The sequence below is a fragment of the Onychostoma macrolepis genome, chromosome 07 (genome assembly GCF_012432095.1).
Source record: "Onychostoma macrolepis isolate SWU-2019 chromosome 07, ASM1243209v1, whole genome shotgun sequence".
Classification (NCBI taxonomy): domain Eukaryota; kingdom Metazoa; phylum Chordata; class Actinopteri; order Cypriniformes; family Cyprinidae; genus Onychostoma; species Onychostoma macrolepis.
In genome coordinates, this window is record NC_081161.1 from 13,092,787 (window position 1) to 13,109,888 (window position 17,102).

At 38.5% G+C, this 17,102-nt stretch overlaps 2 protein-coding genes across 4 annotated transcripts in view; one reads left to right on the plus strand and one right to left on the minus strand.

Annotated features, from left to right (window-relative positions):
* Positions 1-17,102, minus strand: part of LOC131543604 (collagen alpha-1(XXV) chain) — a 471,411-nt gene that overhangs the window by 244,444 nt on the left and 209,865 nt on the right. For 2 of the 3 annotated variants that reach the window (XM_058781121.1, XM_058781120.1), the window contains exons 1-2: positions 1,296-1,388; positions 1,116-1,217 (exon numbers count right to left, since the gene is read on the minus strand). The exons of the other annotated variant lie outside the window; for it this stretch is intronic. In XM_058781121.1, coding sequence (XP_058637104.1) covers positions 1,116-1,217; positions 1,296-1,328 — 135 coding nt within the window. In that variant the 5' untranslated portion in view covers positions 1,329-1,388. Of the gene's footprint in view, positions 1-1,115; positions 1,218-1,295; positions 1,389-17,102 lie in introns of those variants that run through there. 3 annotated transcript variants of the gene reach the window in all.
* Positions 2,518-4,770, plus strand: LOC131543606 (uncharacterized). Its single transcript, XM_058781125.1, has 2 exons — positions 2,518-3,003; positions 3,143-4,770. The coding sequence occupies exons 1-2, from the start codon at positions 2,934-2,936 to the stop codon at positions 4,501-4,503; spliced, it is 1,431 nt and encodes a 476-aa protein (XP_058637108.1). The 5' UTR covers positions 2,518-2,933; the 3' UTR covers positions 4,504-4,770.

Below are 17,102 nucleotides of genomic sequence, written 5' to 3' on the forward strand. Positions count from 1 at the left end.
GATTAAAGATTACAATGGCAGACAATTTTTTTCCCAGTGTATTGACTTGCACGGTTTAATTGTTCACCACAAGACTAGTAATGCGCACTAAAAAGTATAGGGTCATTTTGATTTCATGACGACTAATCATTTTCAATACCATTGGCAAAACTACAACTTATAGTTGTCATATAGATATTTTAATATTTAAAAAAATAATTTGTCCATCCATTTTTTCAAGGCAATCATTATTTCAAGCTTTGAAACTGGTTTAATCCAAGTCTTCTAAAAAGACACATTCGCTTTATATGATGAACAGATTTGAATATAGGCCTTTATGTACATACATATAAATATTGATCAATTACCATTCCAAAAATTTAAATCGTAAACATTTGCTCATTCTGTGTATTTGTGTCTTTAAAATAGGGTAACTTTGTTGCAAAAGCTTACAACACAAGGACGCTTGATTTCAAATTTGATTTCAAACTGAATTGAATTTACAAAAAAAATGACAAGTGCAGTCAGTAATAAAATTATAAAACAAATGACCTCAATTCAGTTGAGGTATTCGAAATATGACAACACTAAATTTTTATAAGCAGTGATTTAAGAGCCATGCATTTTAGGTCTATTTATTTAGGCTAGATAAATGGAGCATCAGATGGCTTTGACCTGTAATGTCTGTACAATGTAGTGATGCAGTTAAACAGACTAGGATGTTTATATGTTCAAATCAGACAAATATCCCATTCCTAAATAAATAATTTCATAAAGAAATTAAAGTTCCATCTTTGATTGTTGGAAGACTTTCTGGTGCATTTCACTTACAGACAATAAAATATCCAGTAGCTTTTCCATCGGTCAGGTGTGGATCTATTCTGAATGGTTGATAACTTTCGACAAAGTTTAATCTAGGAGCAAAGAGAAATAATTTCTACTTTAAAAGCACGGAGAGATCGCGATAGCACACAGTCTGCGCACAATATCACAGTGAGAGAACAAGCAGTTCATTTGTATAAATTAGGCCTATTTGAAAGCTCGCATCCAGTTTTCTGTGACTACATGACTGTTCTCATGTTACAATAAAGCGCTCGCCACATTTGCGTGGAAATGATTAAAACTATGCGGAATACCTGCAATCCCCCGCGGACATTCAGACTCAGTAACTGACAGGAGGCTGATGCTGTCAAACTCGCTGTCTGAGAGGATGTGTATCGGTGTATATACGGTAGATACTGTGGAGAATGAGTAATGGAACAGTGTCAGATAGTTAAATACCGGTATCAAAATATAGATATTTATGATAACGCTACCATGTAGTTTGTTTCTCCAAACTTTGAGTCCATAAATCACGCTGTGCTCCCTCACTGTCCGATCAGCTGCTCTTCACCTGCTGCAGCGGCGGCTTTTCCCGGGACTCGGTTCAGTTATCAGGGCTTTTATTGGTCCGTTTACAATCGGATATCTTTATTGGCTACTGAAGTTTCGTGAAAGGTTTGAATATCAATTCAAATTGTGGGCGTACTCAGTAACGAACTATGATTTTAAAAGTAATGAAGTAGATTATTTTGCTTAATTTGTACTTAAGTACAAGTAAAAGTACAGCTTTAAAAATATACTCAAAAAAGTACAAGTACACGAAAAAACTACTTGAAGTGAAGTGAAGTGAAGTGAAGTGACATACAGCCAAGTATGGTGACCCATACTCGGAATTTGTGCTCTGCATTTAACCCATCCAACGTGCACACACACAGCAGTGAACACACACACACACCGTGAACACACACCCGGAGCAGTGGGCAGCCATTTATGCTGCGGCGCCCGGGGAGCAGTTGGGGGTTCGGTGCCTTGCTCAAGGGCACCTCAGTCGTGGTATTGAGGTGGAGAGAGCGCTGGACAGTCACTTAATTACAGTAACGTGAGTAGTTGTAATTCGTTACCTCCACCACTGCATTTTTCCGACCTACAATGAGCAAATGTAATTTCCACCACATCCCAATATACAGCTGTTATTTAAAAACAGAATAACTTATGCCACTCAAGAATTGTCTAAGATCATTTTTCTAACTAGTTTTAGCAGTTTTTCCACAATGTACAATAATTATACATTTGTCAATGAGATTAACTGCCCTAAGGACCAAATGCTGAACTGTACACCTGTCACACTCTGAAATGTAATATTGGTTTGGGTAAGAGCTTATTAGAAAATAAATAACTTGAATTTTTATATTAAGTAGAGCATGATCTCATAAATTGTGGATACAGTTTTAATGTGTGATGAGAACTTTTTCAATATTTTTTAAAAATGTGTGGTGGTGGAAATGACAGGGTGTTGTGGAAATGACAATAAATTAACGTGAATGTAGAGAAACAGCAGAGATATTTATTAGAAAAAGTCTTAAACTCATGTGTGGCGAGGGGGGCGTGGGAAGGCGAAAGGCTGCAATGGGAGAGCGGGTGCGGAGACGAGCGGTAATAAGGAGGTCAAGTGAATAATGTCTAACACCTGTATTTAATTCCAGTGATTGGGGGAGAGCCAGGTTGATAAGCGGCTGGCAGACCTGGGATTGGGAGAGAGACTGAATGCTGTCCAGAGCGAGGGAGCTCTGTGCGTTGTGTCCGGAAGATGGGTCCACAGGACGACCCAGAAGCGTTCATGGACCTCTTTGAGCGAACAGCGGAGGCGTGCGGCTGGGCGCGCACCCAATGGCCGGTGCGCCTGATCCCGCTGCTGACGGGGGAAGCGCAGGTGGCAGCCCAACAGCTACTGGTAGCAAGCCTCCTGACGTACGACGATCTCAAGCGGGCCATCCTGCAACGAGTCGGCCGTACCCCCGAACAACACCGGCAACGCTTCCGGTCAGTGGAGCTGGGGGACAACGGTCGGCCATTTGTGATGGCCCAACAGCTCCGAGACGCCTGCCGCAAGTGGTTAATGGCCGAAGAACGCGATGTCGAGGAAGTGGTCGATCTGGTGGTCCTGGAACAGTTCGTCGCTCGGCAACCACGTGGGATGGCCGAGTGGGTCCAGTGCCACCGCCTGACGTCGCTGACACAGGCCATACAGCTGGCTGAGGACCACCTAGCGGCGAGCCCCTTCATAATCTTTCTCTCTCTCTCTCTGCTCCTTCCCTTCCTGCTCTCTCTCGCCCTATCCCAGCTCCCAGGTCTCGTAGTAATGTGCCCCCTCGAATTCCCCCGCGGAGTAGTTTCTTCCAGGGGAACAGACCCGCAACCCGAGGGGGCGGAGCGGAGAGCACGGGAGCCGCCGCTCCATCTCCACCTTTCTCTTCTCTCCGCCAATCCCTTGGCCATCCTTCTGCCGCTGGGGCGGCGGGGAGACCTGGGCTGGCCTGCTGGAGATGCGGGGACCCGGGTCATTTTCAGGACCGGTGTCCGATGATGGAGGTGGGAATGTTGATCCGGGTCCCCGACTCCCCGGGGGCTGCCCCCGATCAAGCCGGGCAGTACCAAATACCTGTGAGTATTAAGGGGGGTACATATCAGGCTTTGGTGGATTCAGGTTGTAACCAGACCTCCATTCATCAAAGCCTGATGCAACAAAGGGCATTGGATACGAGCCGCAAGGTGAAGGTGAGGTGTGTGCACGGGGATGTGGTGAACTACCCGTTAGTGCCTGTTTCTATTCAATTTCGGGGGAAAAAGCATAGAATGAAGGTGGCGGTTAATTCCCACCTTAGGCATCCGCTGATTTTGGGGACAGAGGGGCGAGTTGGGGATCTCGATTATGAGGTAAGGCGAACGGACAGGGGTGATTCATGTCAAGTGTATCATCTCAATCTTTTAAAATGCTGGAATGAGGTGTCATCGGTAGAGTTAGCAGCGGCCGTTTCGGTAGAGGAAGATCTCGGACCAGAAGCGGCTATCAAAATCAATCCGCTCGCTCTGGTTCCCAGAGGAGATCACCTCTCCAAGACCAAAAAGGAGGTGAGACAGTTCCTGGGGCTGGCGGGATATTATAGAAGATTTATTCCTAATTATTCGGAGCTCACCAGCCCGCTGACTGATCTCACTAAAAAGGAAGCCCCAGATCCGGAGCAGTGCCAACAGGCCGTAACCAGGGTAAAGGCTGTCCTGTGCGGCGGGCCGCTCCTACACTCTCCTAACTTTAGTCTCCCTTTTTTGTTGCAGACGGACGCGTCGGACAGGGGGCTGGGTGCTGTCCTGTCCCAGGTGGTCGCAGGAGAGGAACGGCCGGTGCTGTATCTGAGTCGGAAGCTCTCGAAAAGGGAGACCAGATACAGCTCCATTGAAAAAGAGTGCTTGGCCATTCGGTGGGCAGTCCTCACCCTCCGTTATTACCTCCTGGGACGGGAATTCACTCTCTGTTCGGACCACGCGCCCCTCCAGTGGCTCCACCGTATGAAGGATACCAAAGCGCGGATCACTCATTGGTATCTAGCTTTACAGCCTTTTAAGTTCAAGGTGGTCCACAGGCCGGGGGCGCAGATGGCTGTGGCTGACTTCCTGGGGGGGGTGCTGCAGGCCGGATGGCTGTAATAAGGAGGTCAAGTGAATAATGTCTAACACCTGTATTTAATTCTAGTGATTGGGGGAGAGACGGGTTGATAAGCGGCTGGCAGACCTGGGATTGGGAGAGAGACTGAATGCTGTCCAGAGCGAGGGAGCTCTGTGCGTTGTGTCCGGGAGAACTGTTGAGGCAGAAAGCCCGACAGCACTTTGTTTTTGTTTTTTTGTTGATTGTTTTGGGGAGCAATAAACTGGTTACTCGCCACCCCTGCATTCCTCGTCCTTCATCTAATTTGAACCTTGTTACATCATGAATTAATACTTAGCATTTTATGTATGCAAAATACTCTTATTTAACTTAAAATTTTTGGCTTTTTAAAAACGCCCTTGAAGGTACAGTATGCTTGGAAATTATGTAAAATAAATATATTAACTGATCAAGCAATATTTACCTTGATTTTTCTTCCATTTGTTGTTGATGAAAATTAAAATTTCCTCCATGTCCAACATGTGCTCTGATGTCACTGAACATTTCCATAGAAACCACCTAAACAATCTTTCACACAAACCTTTTAAAGGGACATTACAGTGTTGTGGTGGAAATGACACCAATACTGTGCGACAGCTATATTTTGTATAAAAAGTAATATTGATAGTGGTCTCACATTAAATACTATAATGTATTTTAATTATTTTACTAGTGCTTAATTCAGGTACATTAATAGTTACCAGATAAGTCATATTTTTAAACTGTATTTTCATTGTTGAAGTTTAAAAGTCTGGGTGTGCGACAAGGAGAAAACCGTGATTTTGACACCTATAAGGAAGTTGAAAAGTATGAAAAAATCATAATAGAAAGGTATAAAAGAAATTTGTCCAAAATTATATGTATTTCTAAAAATATGACCAAAGAACATAAAAGTGCCCATAGTCTAAGAATCACCCTTAAATTGAGATCCGATCACAATGCGTCCTCGACTACCTCTGGACCAGGACACGCTGATCGGATAACATTCCGATCAGAAGCGCGTTTACACTTGTCTTTTCAATGTGTATGTGGACAACATCTGGATACAGGTCGCATGATAATGCCAAGTGTAAACACAGCCTATGTTCTATTGTGAATAAAATATTGGCTCATGTGATTTGAAAGTCTTTTAGTTTTCATTTTAGTAAAATTTAAAAAACGTCCTAACATTTCCGGAATTCGGGTTGTATTATTTCCCTCAGGAGAAATTTGTCTTAGGCAAGTCAGAGAGCAGATCAAACATACAACAGTACACTTAATCAATTACACTTCACAAAAAAACAAAACAAACAAAAAAAAAAAACACATATATCACTCATACACAGTCCTAATAGTATGCCAAGATTACATATTACCCATCACATTATCCTCACCCACACAACAATTTCAGTTACTTCTTATTTAAAAATTTGATAGATAATGGAATTAGAGAAAATTTGTACCTATTCATCTTACTATTCAGTACCCTATATATCTTCTGCCTTGTGGAGAATATGGGTTGGGTCACCAATAATTTTAAGACTCTGCTTCCTAACAGACCTCTCAAATGTCCTGAAGAGAAAGTGGGGACAGCATACCAATTATTTTTCCAGCTCTTCTAACCACATTTCAAAGTTGTGACCTAAAGTTTAACAGTCAAATTGCCAAACCATATTGTAAAACCATAACATATTATAGATTCAATAGCTGATCTGTAAAACAATAACATGATACTTTTGTCCACCCCATACACCTCGCAAAAAATGCAGGCGCTCTCTAGCTCATGTAAAAACATAGTCCACTTGATAACTCCATTTCAGCTGAGAATCAAAGTAAATACCTAAATACTTATATGTTGTTACCTGCTCAAAATTTGATAATATAGTTATTTATGTACTGAGTTCTACAATAATTTGTATATAATGTAAAAAGAAAGGGGGAACTTACTCAGCCTTGAGGAACTCCAGCATTTGTGTCAGAGAAACAATATCAGAGAAAGTTAATTAATTTTCACTTGCTGTTGTCGTCCAATTAGGAATGCATAATACCATTTAATTATATAAGGATTCATCTCCACCTGTTTTAACTTAAATAATACAATATCTGGAAGTAGAGTATTAAACGCTGAACTCAGATCCATAAACATCACTCTAGCATAAGCTGCAGGATTTTCAAGGTGCTTTAGAATAAAATGTGTCATAGTATTCAAAGTATCTTCTGTACTCCTCTTTTCTAATTTACACAATACATTCTCTCTCAATTTCTCTGTCACAATACGTTCAAGTGATTTCATTACTATGGACATTAATGCCACTGGTCTAAAGTCGTTATTTTCGAGTGCTGGATTATTATTATTTTTATTTTATTTTTTTTTGGAACAGGAATAATGACTGCTTTTTTATAGGAATTATAGGAATATTTCCAGTGTCGACTGATAATTGAAATAATGGACTCCAGGCTGGGATTAATTCATCAGCAAATGTTTTAAGTAAAAGAGCTGAAATACCGTCCAGCCCACTGAATTTTTTGGTATGCAGCCTTTTAAAGATTTTAGCAACCACACTTGGGTCCACTACAATCCTATCCTGTGTGAAATCACGTTACTGAGCTAAGCAAATCTCTACATTTATCAATACTACCACTCCCAGCCAGTTCAAATTGTTTATAAAAGGTATTAAATTCATTTGCTTTTTCAAATTCATTTAAAACCTGTATTTCGTTCTTATTTGAATTTAAATTGATCATTCCTCTCACAAAATCCCACAGCTTTTAGAATCTGAAGTTGAAATAGCTTCTCTAACACGTAAATTATGTTGCTCTCTCGCCTCCCTCAATTTTCTTCTTAGTTCCCTTTGAATTTCTCTAAACTCCATTATATTATTATTTTTAAAAGCTTGATTTCTCCTCCTAATATTTTGCTTAATCTCAGGGGTAATATATTCTTTATTATTTGGATAGATCTTAATGGTCTTTTTTGGGGCCACAGTATCAACACAAAAATGAATATACCCTGTAATCACTTCCGCAATACTGTCATCTTGATAGAAAACGTCCCAATTTGTAGCCAGAAAACAACCACTCAACTCCTCTTGTGTAGTGTCCCTCCACAGATTAACTGTACTTAAAACCGGTTTACTCCTCCTAAAGGCAGAACTGTAAATAGGAATTAACTGGATGGCATTATGGTCCGAATTTGAAAGAGGAGGCCTAATCTTAGCTACATTTGCTTCTTTGATGTTACCATAACATTTATCTAATATTTTATTTTTGCGTGTACCATTACAAACATTCTGCTGAAACCCTGGGAGAGCATAGTCCATCTTACAATAATTAAAATCTAATACAAATATCGATGCATCAGGTTTGTTCTGTAATTGCTGATGGACACAATCAGCTGTCCTTGAAGCAGCTTTTGATGCATTCCTACTGGGTGGAATATATACAGCGCAGATGAAGATATTTCCATAGTCTCTGGCCAAATAATAAGGTCTTAGACTTAAACATATCAGTTCAAGATCAGGAGTACATACCGTATCCTTTACTGAATAATTTCTACACCAAGAATATTTGATGAAAACACAAATTCCACCTCCTTTTGTTTTCCCTGAGTTGTTATTCCTGTCCATACGACAAGAAAGTAAAGGTGTTCCTTTAATTAAAAATAACTAGTTTGAGATTTATATCCCATATATCCCAAGTTTATTGTTTAACTTTTTTTTTATGGAAAAACAAACATCAACATTTGAAGCAACAAGTCATCTGTGGTAAGAAAGCTGATGGAGGTTTTGACATGCTTAATTTTTTTTTATGTTAATTATACTTTCAAATAGGGCTGCATGATTAATGCGATTTTCAAGCACATCTTGTCAGTATAGCCAGTTCTGTAATTAGTAGTAAATCTCCATCACCTGCTTTCAGATGGAGCACCATTTACTACACAGAGCCATAGTTCTCTGACAAGCTACGTGAAAAAAAATATTGCAGACGATATTATTATTAAATTGAAGAAATCATTCGCCATAATGAGAGCTGCTCGCGTAGCTTCTCAGTGAACTACGGCTCTGGGGTGCGTTTCCCAAAAGCATCGTTAGCCAACTATGGTCGCAAGTTCCGTCGTTACCAGCATAGTTCAACGATTCGGTGTTTCCCTAAACCATAGTTTAAACTAACATTCGCAATCAGCGTCACAAACTTACGTGGTTGGAACTGCAGCTCTCGACCTGTGGTTAGAAGCATAGTTTCTTGGCTTAAATAAATATACTCTTGGGCACAACAAGCAAGCTAACCTGCAGTACTATCTGTATCTTCCATTCTATCTAAATATAAAATGCAATTTAATTATGTATTTTTGTAAGTGACTAGCTAGGTCGTTTCCAAAACAATGCATCGTACTCAGCGAGTTAAGCCGCCTTTCCACTATCTCCGACGAATGACAAGCGACAGACCGGAAGTCATTCATTTCGAATGGAGAGTAGCGCGGGAGCTGCGTGGAGTTCCGATCATATGCGTATGCGGAAAATTCGGATCCGATTTGAGCTGCAGATGCGTTAAAATATATGAACTTCTGCGGCTAGACCGTATGCGACCGCCCGACCGGATGTGATGTATTCTATTAAAAACTATGAGCGTAAGGTTAGAATTACCAATATTTTGTTCACTTTAACATTATTCTTTAAACACTTTTTCTGTAAAATGGTGCTTTAGAATAGTTATGGCAGAAATAATATGTTGATATTTATTCATTTATAAAAAAAATTATTTAGCCCCATACTATGTTTTTATTTTGGGGTTCATTTGATTTGTAACGATGCATTCATACATTAATTATACTCATTAAAATGATTAATTTGACCATGGTGAATATGCCGAGGTGACGGTTGCTGCACGACCAGTTTGAAAGTTCCGTGCGACTGCCACTAGGGGGAGAAATGCGACAGTCGTGTCCGATTGTCGTGTGCAGTGGAAAGGCGGCTTTACAACGTTGTTCGGGAAACGCACCCCTGTGTAGTAAATGCTGCTCCATCTGAAAGCATGTGAAAATACCACATTTAATAACATGTTTTTACTCCAAATTCACTTAATAATGTCAGCTGAGTGTTTGAAATAAATCCTTCTGTGAGATGATGTGGCTTCTTTTACATAGAATAAGGCACGCAACATACAGTATGTCATAAGCAGTTATAAAGGCTATGTCGATTAAAATTATGTATAAGACAAAATCAATTGGGTAAAGAATTGTCAATTCACCAGACTCTCTTTGGTTCTTAATCCCACACAAAATCTATAAAAAGGCGGGAGGCCTTACATTTTTGTTAACTTGTAACTTTTCCCCTTCTAAACTCCCTATAAAACTTTCTAAATTCCATGAACAGGCACTTTCACAATTTCTCCCCGCATAAAGTGAATCTATGGAACAACGAGAACATTTTAGTAAAGAACAAGTACATTTTTCTTAAAGGGGTCATCAGAAGCAAAATTCACTTTGCAAGTTGTTTGAACATAAATGTGTGTTGGAAGTGTGTGTACACATCCATCCTATAATGATAAAAATCCACCCAGTGGTTTTTATAAAATCCCTGTTTTAAAACCCCCTTTCTCAAATCAGGCTGTTCTGAGATTCCTGTCAGAATGACATAGTTCTGCACAGGCCGCTCCCACGATAGTTGATTGACAAGGCCATCTTACCTTAGACCCGCCCTAGTGAGCTGTCATCAGTCCGCCATTGTGTCGACTCCGGTGCGGGTGAAGACAAGATGTCTCCGATTAAGCGATTGAGGTGTTTTGTTGTTGGATATAATAATGAATATAGCAGTCGTCATTTACTCCCGACATCTGAGCCGCTGAAGACGCAGAGCATTAACGTTACTTTTATTTTGAAGGGAATGCACCAATCCTGATCTACATGAATGCGCCCATGTTCGTGCGAATCATTCGTGATCCAGCTTCATAGCAGAAGTGAGTATAAGGGTTTTTATGAATCTTTGCAAATTGCCTTCCCTAATAATGTGCTAGTTAGCCAGTTTCGCGGCTGAAGTTTACAGTCTGCTCGTCACTCCACGGAAGAGAGGGGCGGGGTCAGCAGATCTCATTAGCATTTAAAGCAACATGGACTAAAAACAGCTTGCTGAAATCAGAGCTTATTTTGACGGGGTAAAAAGGGTGTTTTTTACACTACCACTGAGAAATTTTAACCAATGTATGTTATAGACTTTTCATTAAGGCCCTAAAGAATCATATCAACTTAAATGTAAATGTAAAAATGTAAATTGGGCATCAAATGACCCCTTTAAGAATCGGCATGAAAAAGGTATTAAGTATGTTTGTGATATGCTACATACACAAGGGAATGTTTATTCTTATGGTGATGTTATGTGTAAATACGAGTTCCCTGTTGTCCGTAAGGAAAGTCTTACAATGGTAAAAGCTATACCAAATGATCTTGTTCACTTAATGAAATGTCATTTATCATTTGAAAAGATTGTAAAAAGTGAGTAGAATTTTTTGGTTGATGACAGAAGTATTTACAACCCAAAATGTAACAATAAAATTACAGGAAATGTGTTTCAGTCAAGAAAAATAATTACTCTGAGGGAAAAAAAATTTTTTTTTTGGAATGTTTTTAATAGATAAGATTAACTGAAAAAAAACATGGCTTTTCCCTTATAAATTTTATGCCCCCAACAAAGTTACAGAACTACATTTTAAAACTTTGCATAATATATACCCCTCTAATGAGATTACATCAAAATTTGGTAATGCTCACTTGAATTGTAATTTCTGTAAATTCAGTACTGAGTCAATTGATCATCTTTTTTTCAAATGCCAAATTACATAATTTTCTTTGTGACTTTAACTACCTAATTACGACACTTAAAAACATTAACAACAAAAGTGTCAAATTTGTGAAACTGTATAATGATCTGTTGAATGTTACGTTTTGAGTTACTACCTCTGTACCTTTTGTTTTACTTTTTTTTTATATACATATCCTTTGTTGTCTTCCTGTATTATTTATTTTATTCATACTGTCATCCAATGTTGTATTTAGTTGCTGTAGTTATTCTTGTTTATACCTGTAATAAAAAAAATAAAAAAATTAAAAGTCTGTTGATGGTGTTTTACCTTATACCTGCCCTGAGTGAGTTGTCAGCAGTCCACCATTTTTTTGACACCAGAGCAGGTGTAGACAAGAATGTCTCCTAAGCGACTGAGGTGTTGTTGTTGGATGTAATAATGAACATAGCAGTCATCATTTACTCCCTACATCTGAGTGCAGTGAATTACTTTTGTTTTTGAAGGGAATTCGCCTTAAATCTATCTAAATGTCTATGTTCGCACAAATCATTCATGATCCAGCTTCACCTACAGATGAAGTGAGTATACGGGTTTTTTTAATTAATCTTTGCAAATCGCCTTTCTTAATAATGTGATAGTTTGCAAGTTAATGCAGCTAAAGTTTACAGTCTCATGAGAACAGTTTGTCTCCCCACGGAAGAGAGGGGCGGGGTGAGCAGAGCTCATTAGCATTTAAAGGGACAGGGACGGGTTGCTGTGAACATAGCTGTTTTTGACAACGTAAAATGGGTGTTGTTTTACACGATTATTGAGAAATTTTAACCAAAGTATGTTATTGACTTTTCATTAAGACCATAAAGAATCATATCAACTTGTGAAAAATGGGCATCCGATGACCCCTTTAATAGGTTGGTCAACCCCCTAAAATTAACCTAAAACAAAACCTTAAATGGTAAGCGAGATGGAAAATTATAAAGATGTGCACTTCTAGGTTAGTTAGACATGAGAATTGTTGATTATACTATGCACCACGGCAAACAACTTCCAAAGGGAAAACCGATGGAGGACTGGCTGAAAGTAATCATAGCAGAGTGGGAAGGAACAGATGACCACAAGTGGCTGGTGCTCCTCGGCGAAATCCCAGTGAGGGAGGTTTGGTTAGGTTAGGATAGGAAATCCACACTGGAAAACTAGGCAGGGAATGCCATCTGGTTCCTATATCCAAAGCATATTGTAATTACTTTGCAACAAAAAAGCTTTAATGACAGCTGCATGTGTGCGTCTCTTGGAACGTCAAGCGAGGGGGGGGAGGGGGGGGGGGTGTTGCAGCATTGGCCATGTCATAAAAAGACCTTGGGGGTTCTGCATGTAGCCAGGCAAAAATACATTTTCTGGGTCACCTTGTGATTAAGGTGGTGTGGCCAGGGAGGACTGCGAACAGTCATTCTATGACAGGAAGGGCCAATCACTGCTGGATGCCACCTCTCTGCACGCTTCATCCTCCTGTGGTCTTCACATTTATAGAGTGGTTTTTACAGATTTGTAAAAAAGCTCATTAAAATCTATCAGACGACTCTGAATGTTGCTAACACTCTGAATATGCGTACTACTTCAGTATTAAAACTTAAAACATAATTGCTAATCTATTTCCAGACTTGGCCCACATTAATATATGGAAAGATTTCAGTCAATGATAAACATCTTTCATGAATTCAATAATGCGACACACACAAGCACTTTGGGCCAGACCTTGGGTCTAGGTCTTGTTTGTCAAACTCATAGCCGCTGTGACAAGTAAAACAGCTTGAGTCAGCAGGCACACTCATTGTTATTCAAATGAAGGAACATTTTATCATTATGCATACAATTTCTGAAAGATCTGGAGGGCCTTTGTTGCAGAAATCTCTGCTCTGAAATCCTGCTGTGTGTTTCTGTATCCGTGGAGAAGAAAATGCAATCAAATATAAAACTGCCTTGAAAAGGCAGTATGATACATCAAGAGCACAAAAGACAGTTCAGAGGCCACACAGTGTATTTAGTCAATTATTTTGAAAAGTGGCAGACATGTACCTCATTGGCAAAATATTTTATTTTTTTAACCATGATTATCAAAGACTGTTTAAATTAGAATTTTACAAGGAACAGATTATCTCTTCTTCACTGCTATTAATTTTTACTACATCAGCAGTCACTATATTAGCAGTCACTGAAAACACCACATCCTAATGCACAGACTAACAGTCTGCCTGCAGCAAACACACTAATTCAGGAATTAAAGAAGTTCATGACTTTGAGTCACTGATACTCAACTGATTCACTCAAACATGCTGATTCAATCAGGAATGTGTCACTACTGTGTGTTACTTGGACTAAACTCTTTTTGTTGGTGGAAGAAAATAAATAGCAGTAACTGGTAATACTGTGTCTAAAATGTAACTTAATATTAAATTCTCATTTACTGAACTGTTATATAAAAGCAACATCATTCTTACAATTAGGGATGTGCCTAAAGCCGAATAATGGCTTCAAAACGAATAACGGATTTATCCGAATAATAGAAAAAATATTCGACAGACACAATCACGTTTGCTGGAACAGCACAGCATTAGTGAGGTCTGCAGTTGTTAAGATTTGTGCAATAATAATGGCTAGTACTGCTTTGATAGCATTTGACACAGTTTCGTACAGATAATATCATGGTGATCATAGCGTTTGTCTAACGAATGTGGTCTCCTCAGCAATAAACTATCCGCGCGCTCCTTTTTCACTGCCTGTCAGTGCCAGCGAAGCAGTTTTGTCAGATATTGCTACAAAAAACATATATAAATAAACGAAATATATATAAACGAAAAATTATTAAATTTAATAAACAAAAGGCAAGTAAAAAAAAAAAAAAAATGTAGGGCTTAAAACTTGGAAAGCCCACCCACAGTGCTGCCAATGCTGAAGGAAAAAAAAAAGAGGAAAAAAAAAGTTTGTCAGAAGCCAAGGATTAAAAATCGGTCACTGACTTGATACACCCACTTGCAGAGATTCAAATTAATTCAGGGTTTAGATGTCATAACATTAGACTTTTTTGGCTGGTTATTCTTGAATGCCTCATTAGTTTCCACAGAGCACCTTGACTGTTGTGGTTACTGATAGTTTGTTAGTAAACAAACATAAATAATCAGCGATTCAGAGCAAAGTCTTAGCTTTTACACACACATATACTTCTGTCATTTCCTCTATATGTGTTCATACCTCGCCTGTCTCACTGACATGCTAATTAGCCACAAGTTTAGCACGTGTTTGAACTCAGACTCCCCTAAAGTAAGGGTGATCAAAGAGCAGCTGCAGAATGTTTTATTAACAGATGCACTAAATTATGGATGAGACCAAATGTGTGGCTGTCACTCTTAAGCACATTGTATAATATTTCACCCTGACAAAGAGTTCTTCATCATGCAAAAAAGGACTCCCTTTATATTAATATAGTAAAAAACATTATTTGTTAGTGTTGGAAAGCAGCTGCAGCACAAGAAGTACCCTCCAAAATTTTACGTGTCTGTTTAGAGCAGCAGATCTCAAGCTGAAAGTTCCTCAGATCATAATATTCTTTAATGGCTAATTCAATACATCCACAATATTAAACAGTTACATCTACTAAACTGCTGAATGTTTTTTGAAAATCAAAGATAAAATTTTAAGCTCATGTTTATTTCGTAGATTGTAGGTCATGTTTAATTTCTGTTTAATTATTTATTGTTGTGAAGTTTAGGCTACATAACAGTGTCCTTGTGGAGCTAATTTGCTAGCACTTTGCATGTTAAATGACTGTTGGGATTTAGCTAGAGGGACAAAAAAAAAAGAAGCAATACCTCCCTACCCTTCAACAGCATTATGTTCATAACATGGACCAGTAAAGATATTATGGGCCTTAAAATGACACTTGACACTTAAAATACTCTTAACCTTTGACTGGAAATTTGGGTAACTAAAAGGAAAATGTTTGTTACATATGATTTCCACAGCTGAACACATTCATGTTTTGTGACATCTCTGTGGTTAGGTGAGTATTTAAACCATTTAAACCATCACACTCTATTTCCTTTCCTTCAAAAACTAAACTTTTCTGTGTGACAACCCTAAAGCTGCTCAGCTAAAAGAACAGAACTGAACAGAAAAGGGGTAATGACCAATTCTGTAATTAAATAATCTTTATACAACTTTTTTAACCACATTATTCTTTTTTTATTCTTTATAGAAGTAACATATTAAATAAAATAAATTGTGAAGAATGTGTTAATATATGTGACACTGGCCCACAAAACCAGTTACAAGTAGCACAGGTACTGTATATGTGTAGCAATATCCAACAATACATTGTATGGGTCAAAATTATTGATTTTTCTTTTATGCCAAAAATCATTAGGATATAAAGATCATGTTCTATGATAACATTTAGTAAATTTCCTATTTTTCCAATTTGAAAGAATGAAAAAAAAAAAGATCCTTATGATTGGTTTTGTGGTCCAGGGTCACAAAAATTAAACAATATATTAATATATATTAATGGCGCCATAGACAAAATGTTTTATGGGTGTATGGGCCTCCCTCTCCAGGATGCAATGAATGACAAGCATGCATGAGCCCCTGAGATTGTTTTGGAGGGGCTCTCTGGAGCGAGCTGTTTTGAGTCCTTCTTTTTGGCCCTAAAGATGTCATTGCCACTTGGACAACAGCATGAATATTCCTATTATAAAGTGAACTGGTATATTCATAGGTATAGTCTGAAATATGACTGTTTTTCTAATCTCTTTTTAACATTTTAGGTGGGTTGTTATTCTTAGAATTCTTAAATAATAGGCTGTCATTACACTGTAAAACTATGACGAGCAATGAAATGGAATCATAAGTGAAAGAAAAGGATGAAGTAACACTGACTTTTCCATGGAAATGCATTCAAATTACCTGTAAATGGACATTGAAAACCACATATATCCCTATTGTTCATCAGCAAGTAATAATCATTATTCACATACAATACAGTTAATTTATGTAGACAGCTAGTTCTGGTCAGAATTCAAGAGTATGAATTACATTTCTTTTCTGATACAGCTCATGTAAAAAGTACAGTAGGCCTTTATTCTCACCATCAGCCTTAAAAATCAGGCTTAAAAACCATAATATAAACTTCAAAACCTTTCACTACAACTAGGACAAAGCATCTAACAATACATTAGTGAGCTGCACACATGCATACCCTGTATAAAAGTCTTAAAGCATGCTGTTGGGACAGTAAGGTGGTACTTTTCAAGTCACATGCATTTTCATTTATTAACAAAGTGCTCCTTTTTTTATATATATAATCTTCAGTACTTTGCAGCCTATAACCCTAGATGGTTTTCAGGTGGTGTTGATGCACACATCCATTGGACAAATATCTTAAAATTACCTTTCTAAGCACTTGAGGAATTCAGTTACCTGGCCATCATCACTGCATTTGACTGTCAGAGCTATGCATGGTTTAAATACAAATATGGGTTGATCAGTTTGGTCAGCAGAGAGCTTCAATCCATGTGAGGTAGAGAGTTCCAATGATCAGTCTGCATACTGAAATGAGACTCTCTCTCTCTTTTGCAACATCTGGCAACCTTAAAATCTTTATAGCTTTTGCAGGGTGTCACAGGAACCCATGGACCCATTTGAATGGGAATAATGTTCTCCTTTAGGAAGAACCATGTGTAAAATAGTAGTAAGAAAAAAGTGGAAAAACTTTTATGATGTCATCTCCATTCAAATAGACAAGAATGTTTCAGTCTGAGTGCGACATACAATATTCTAC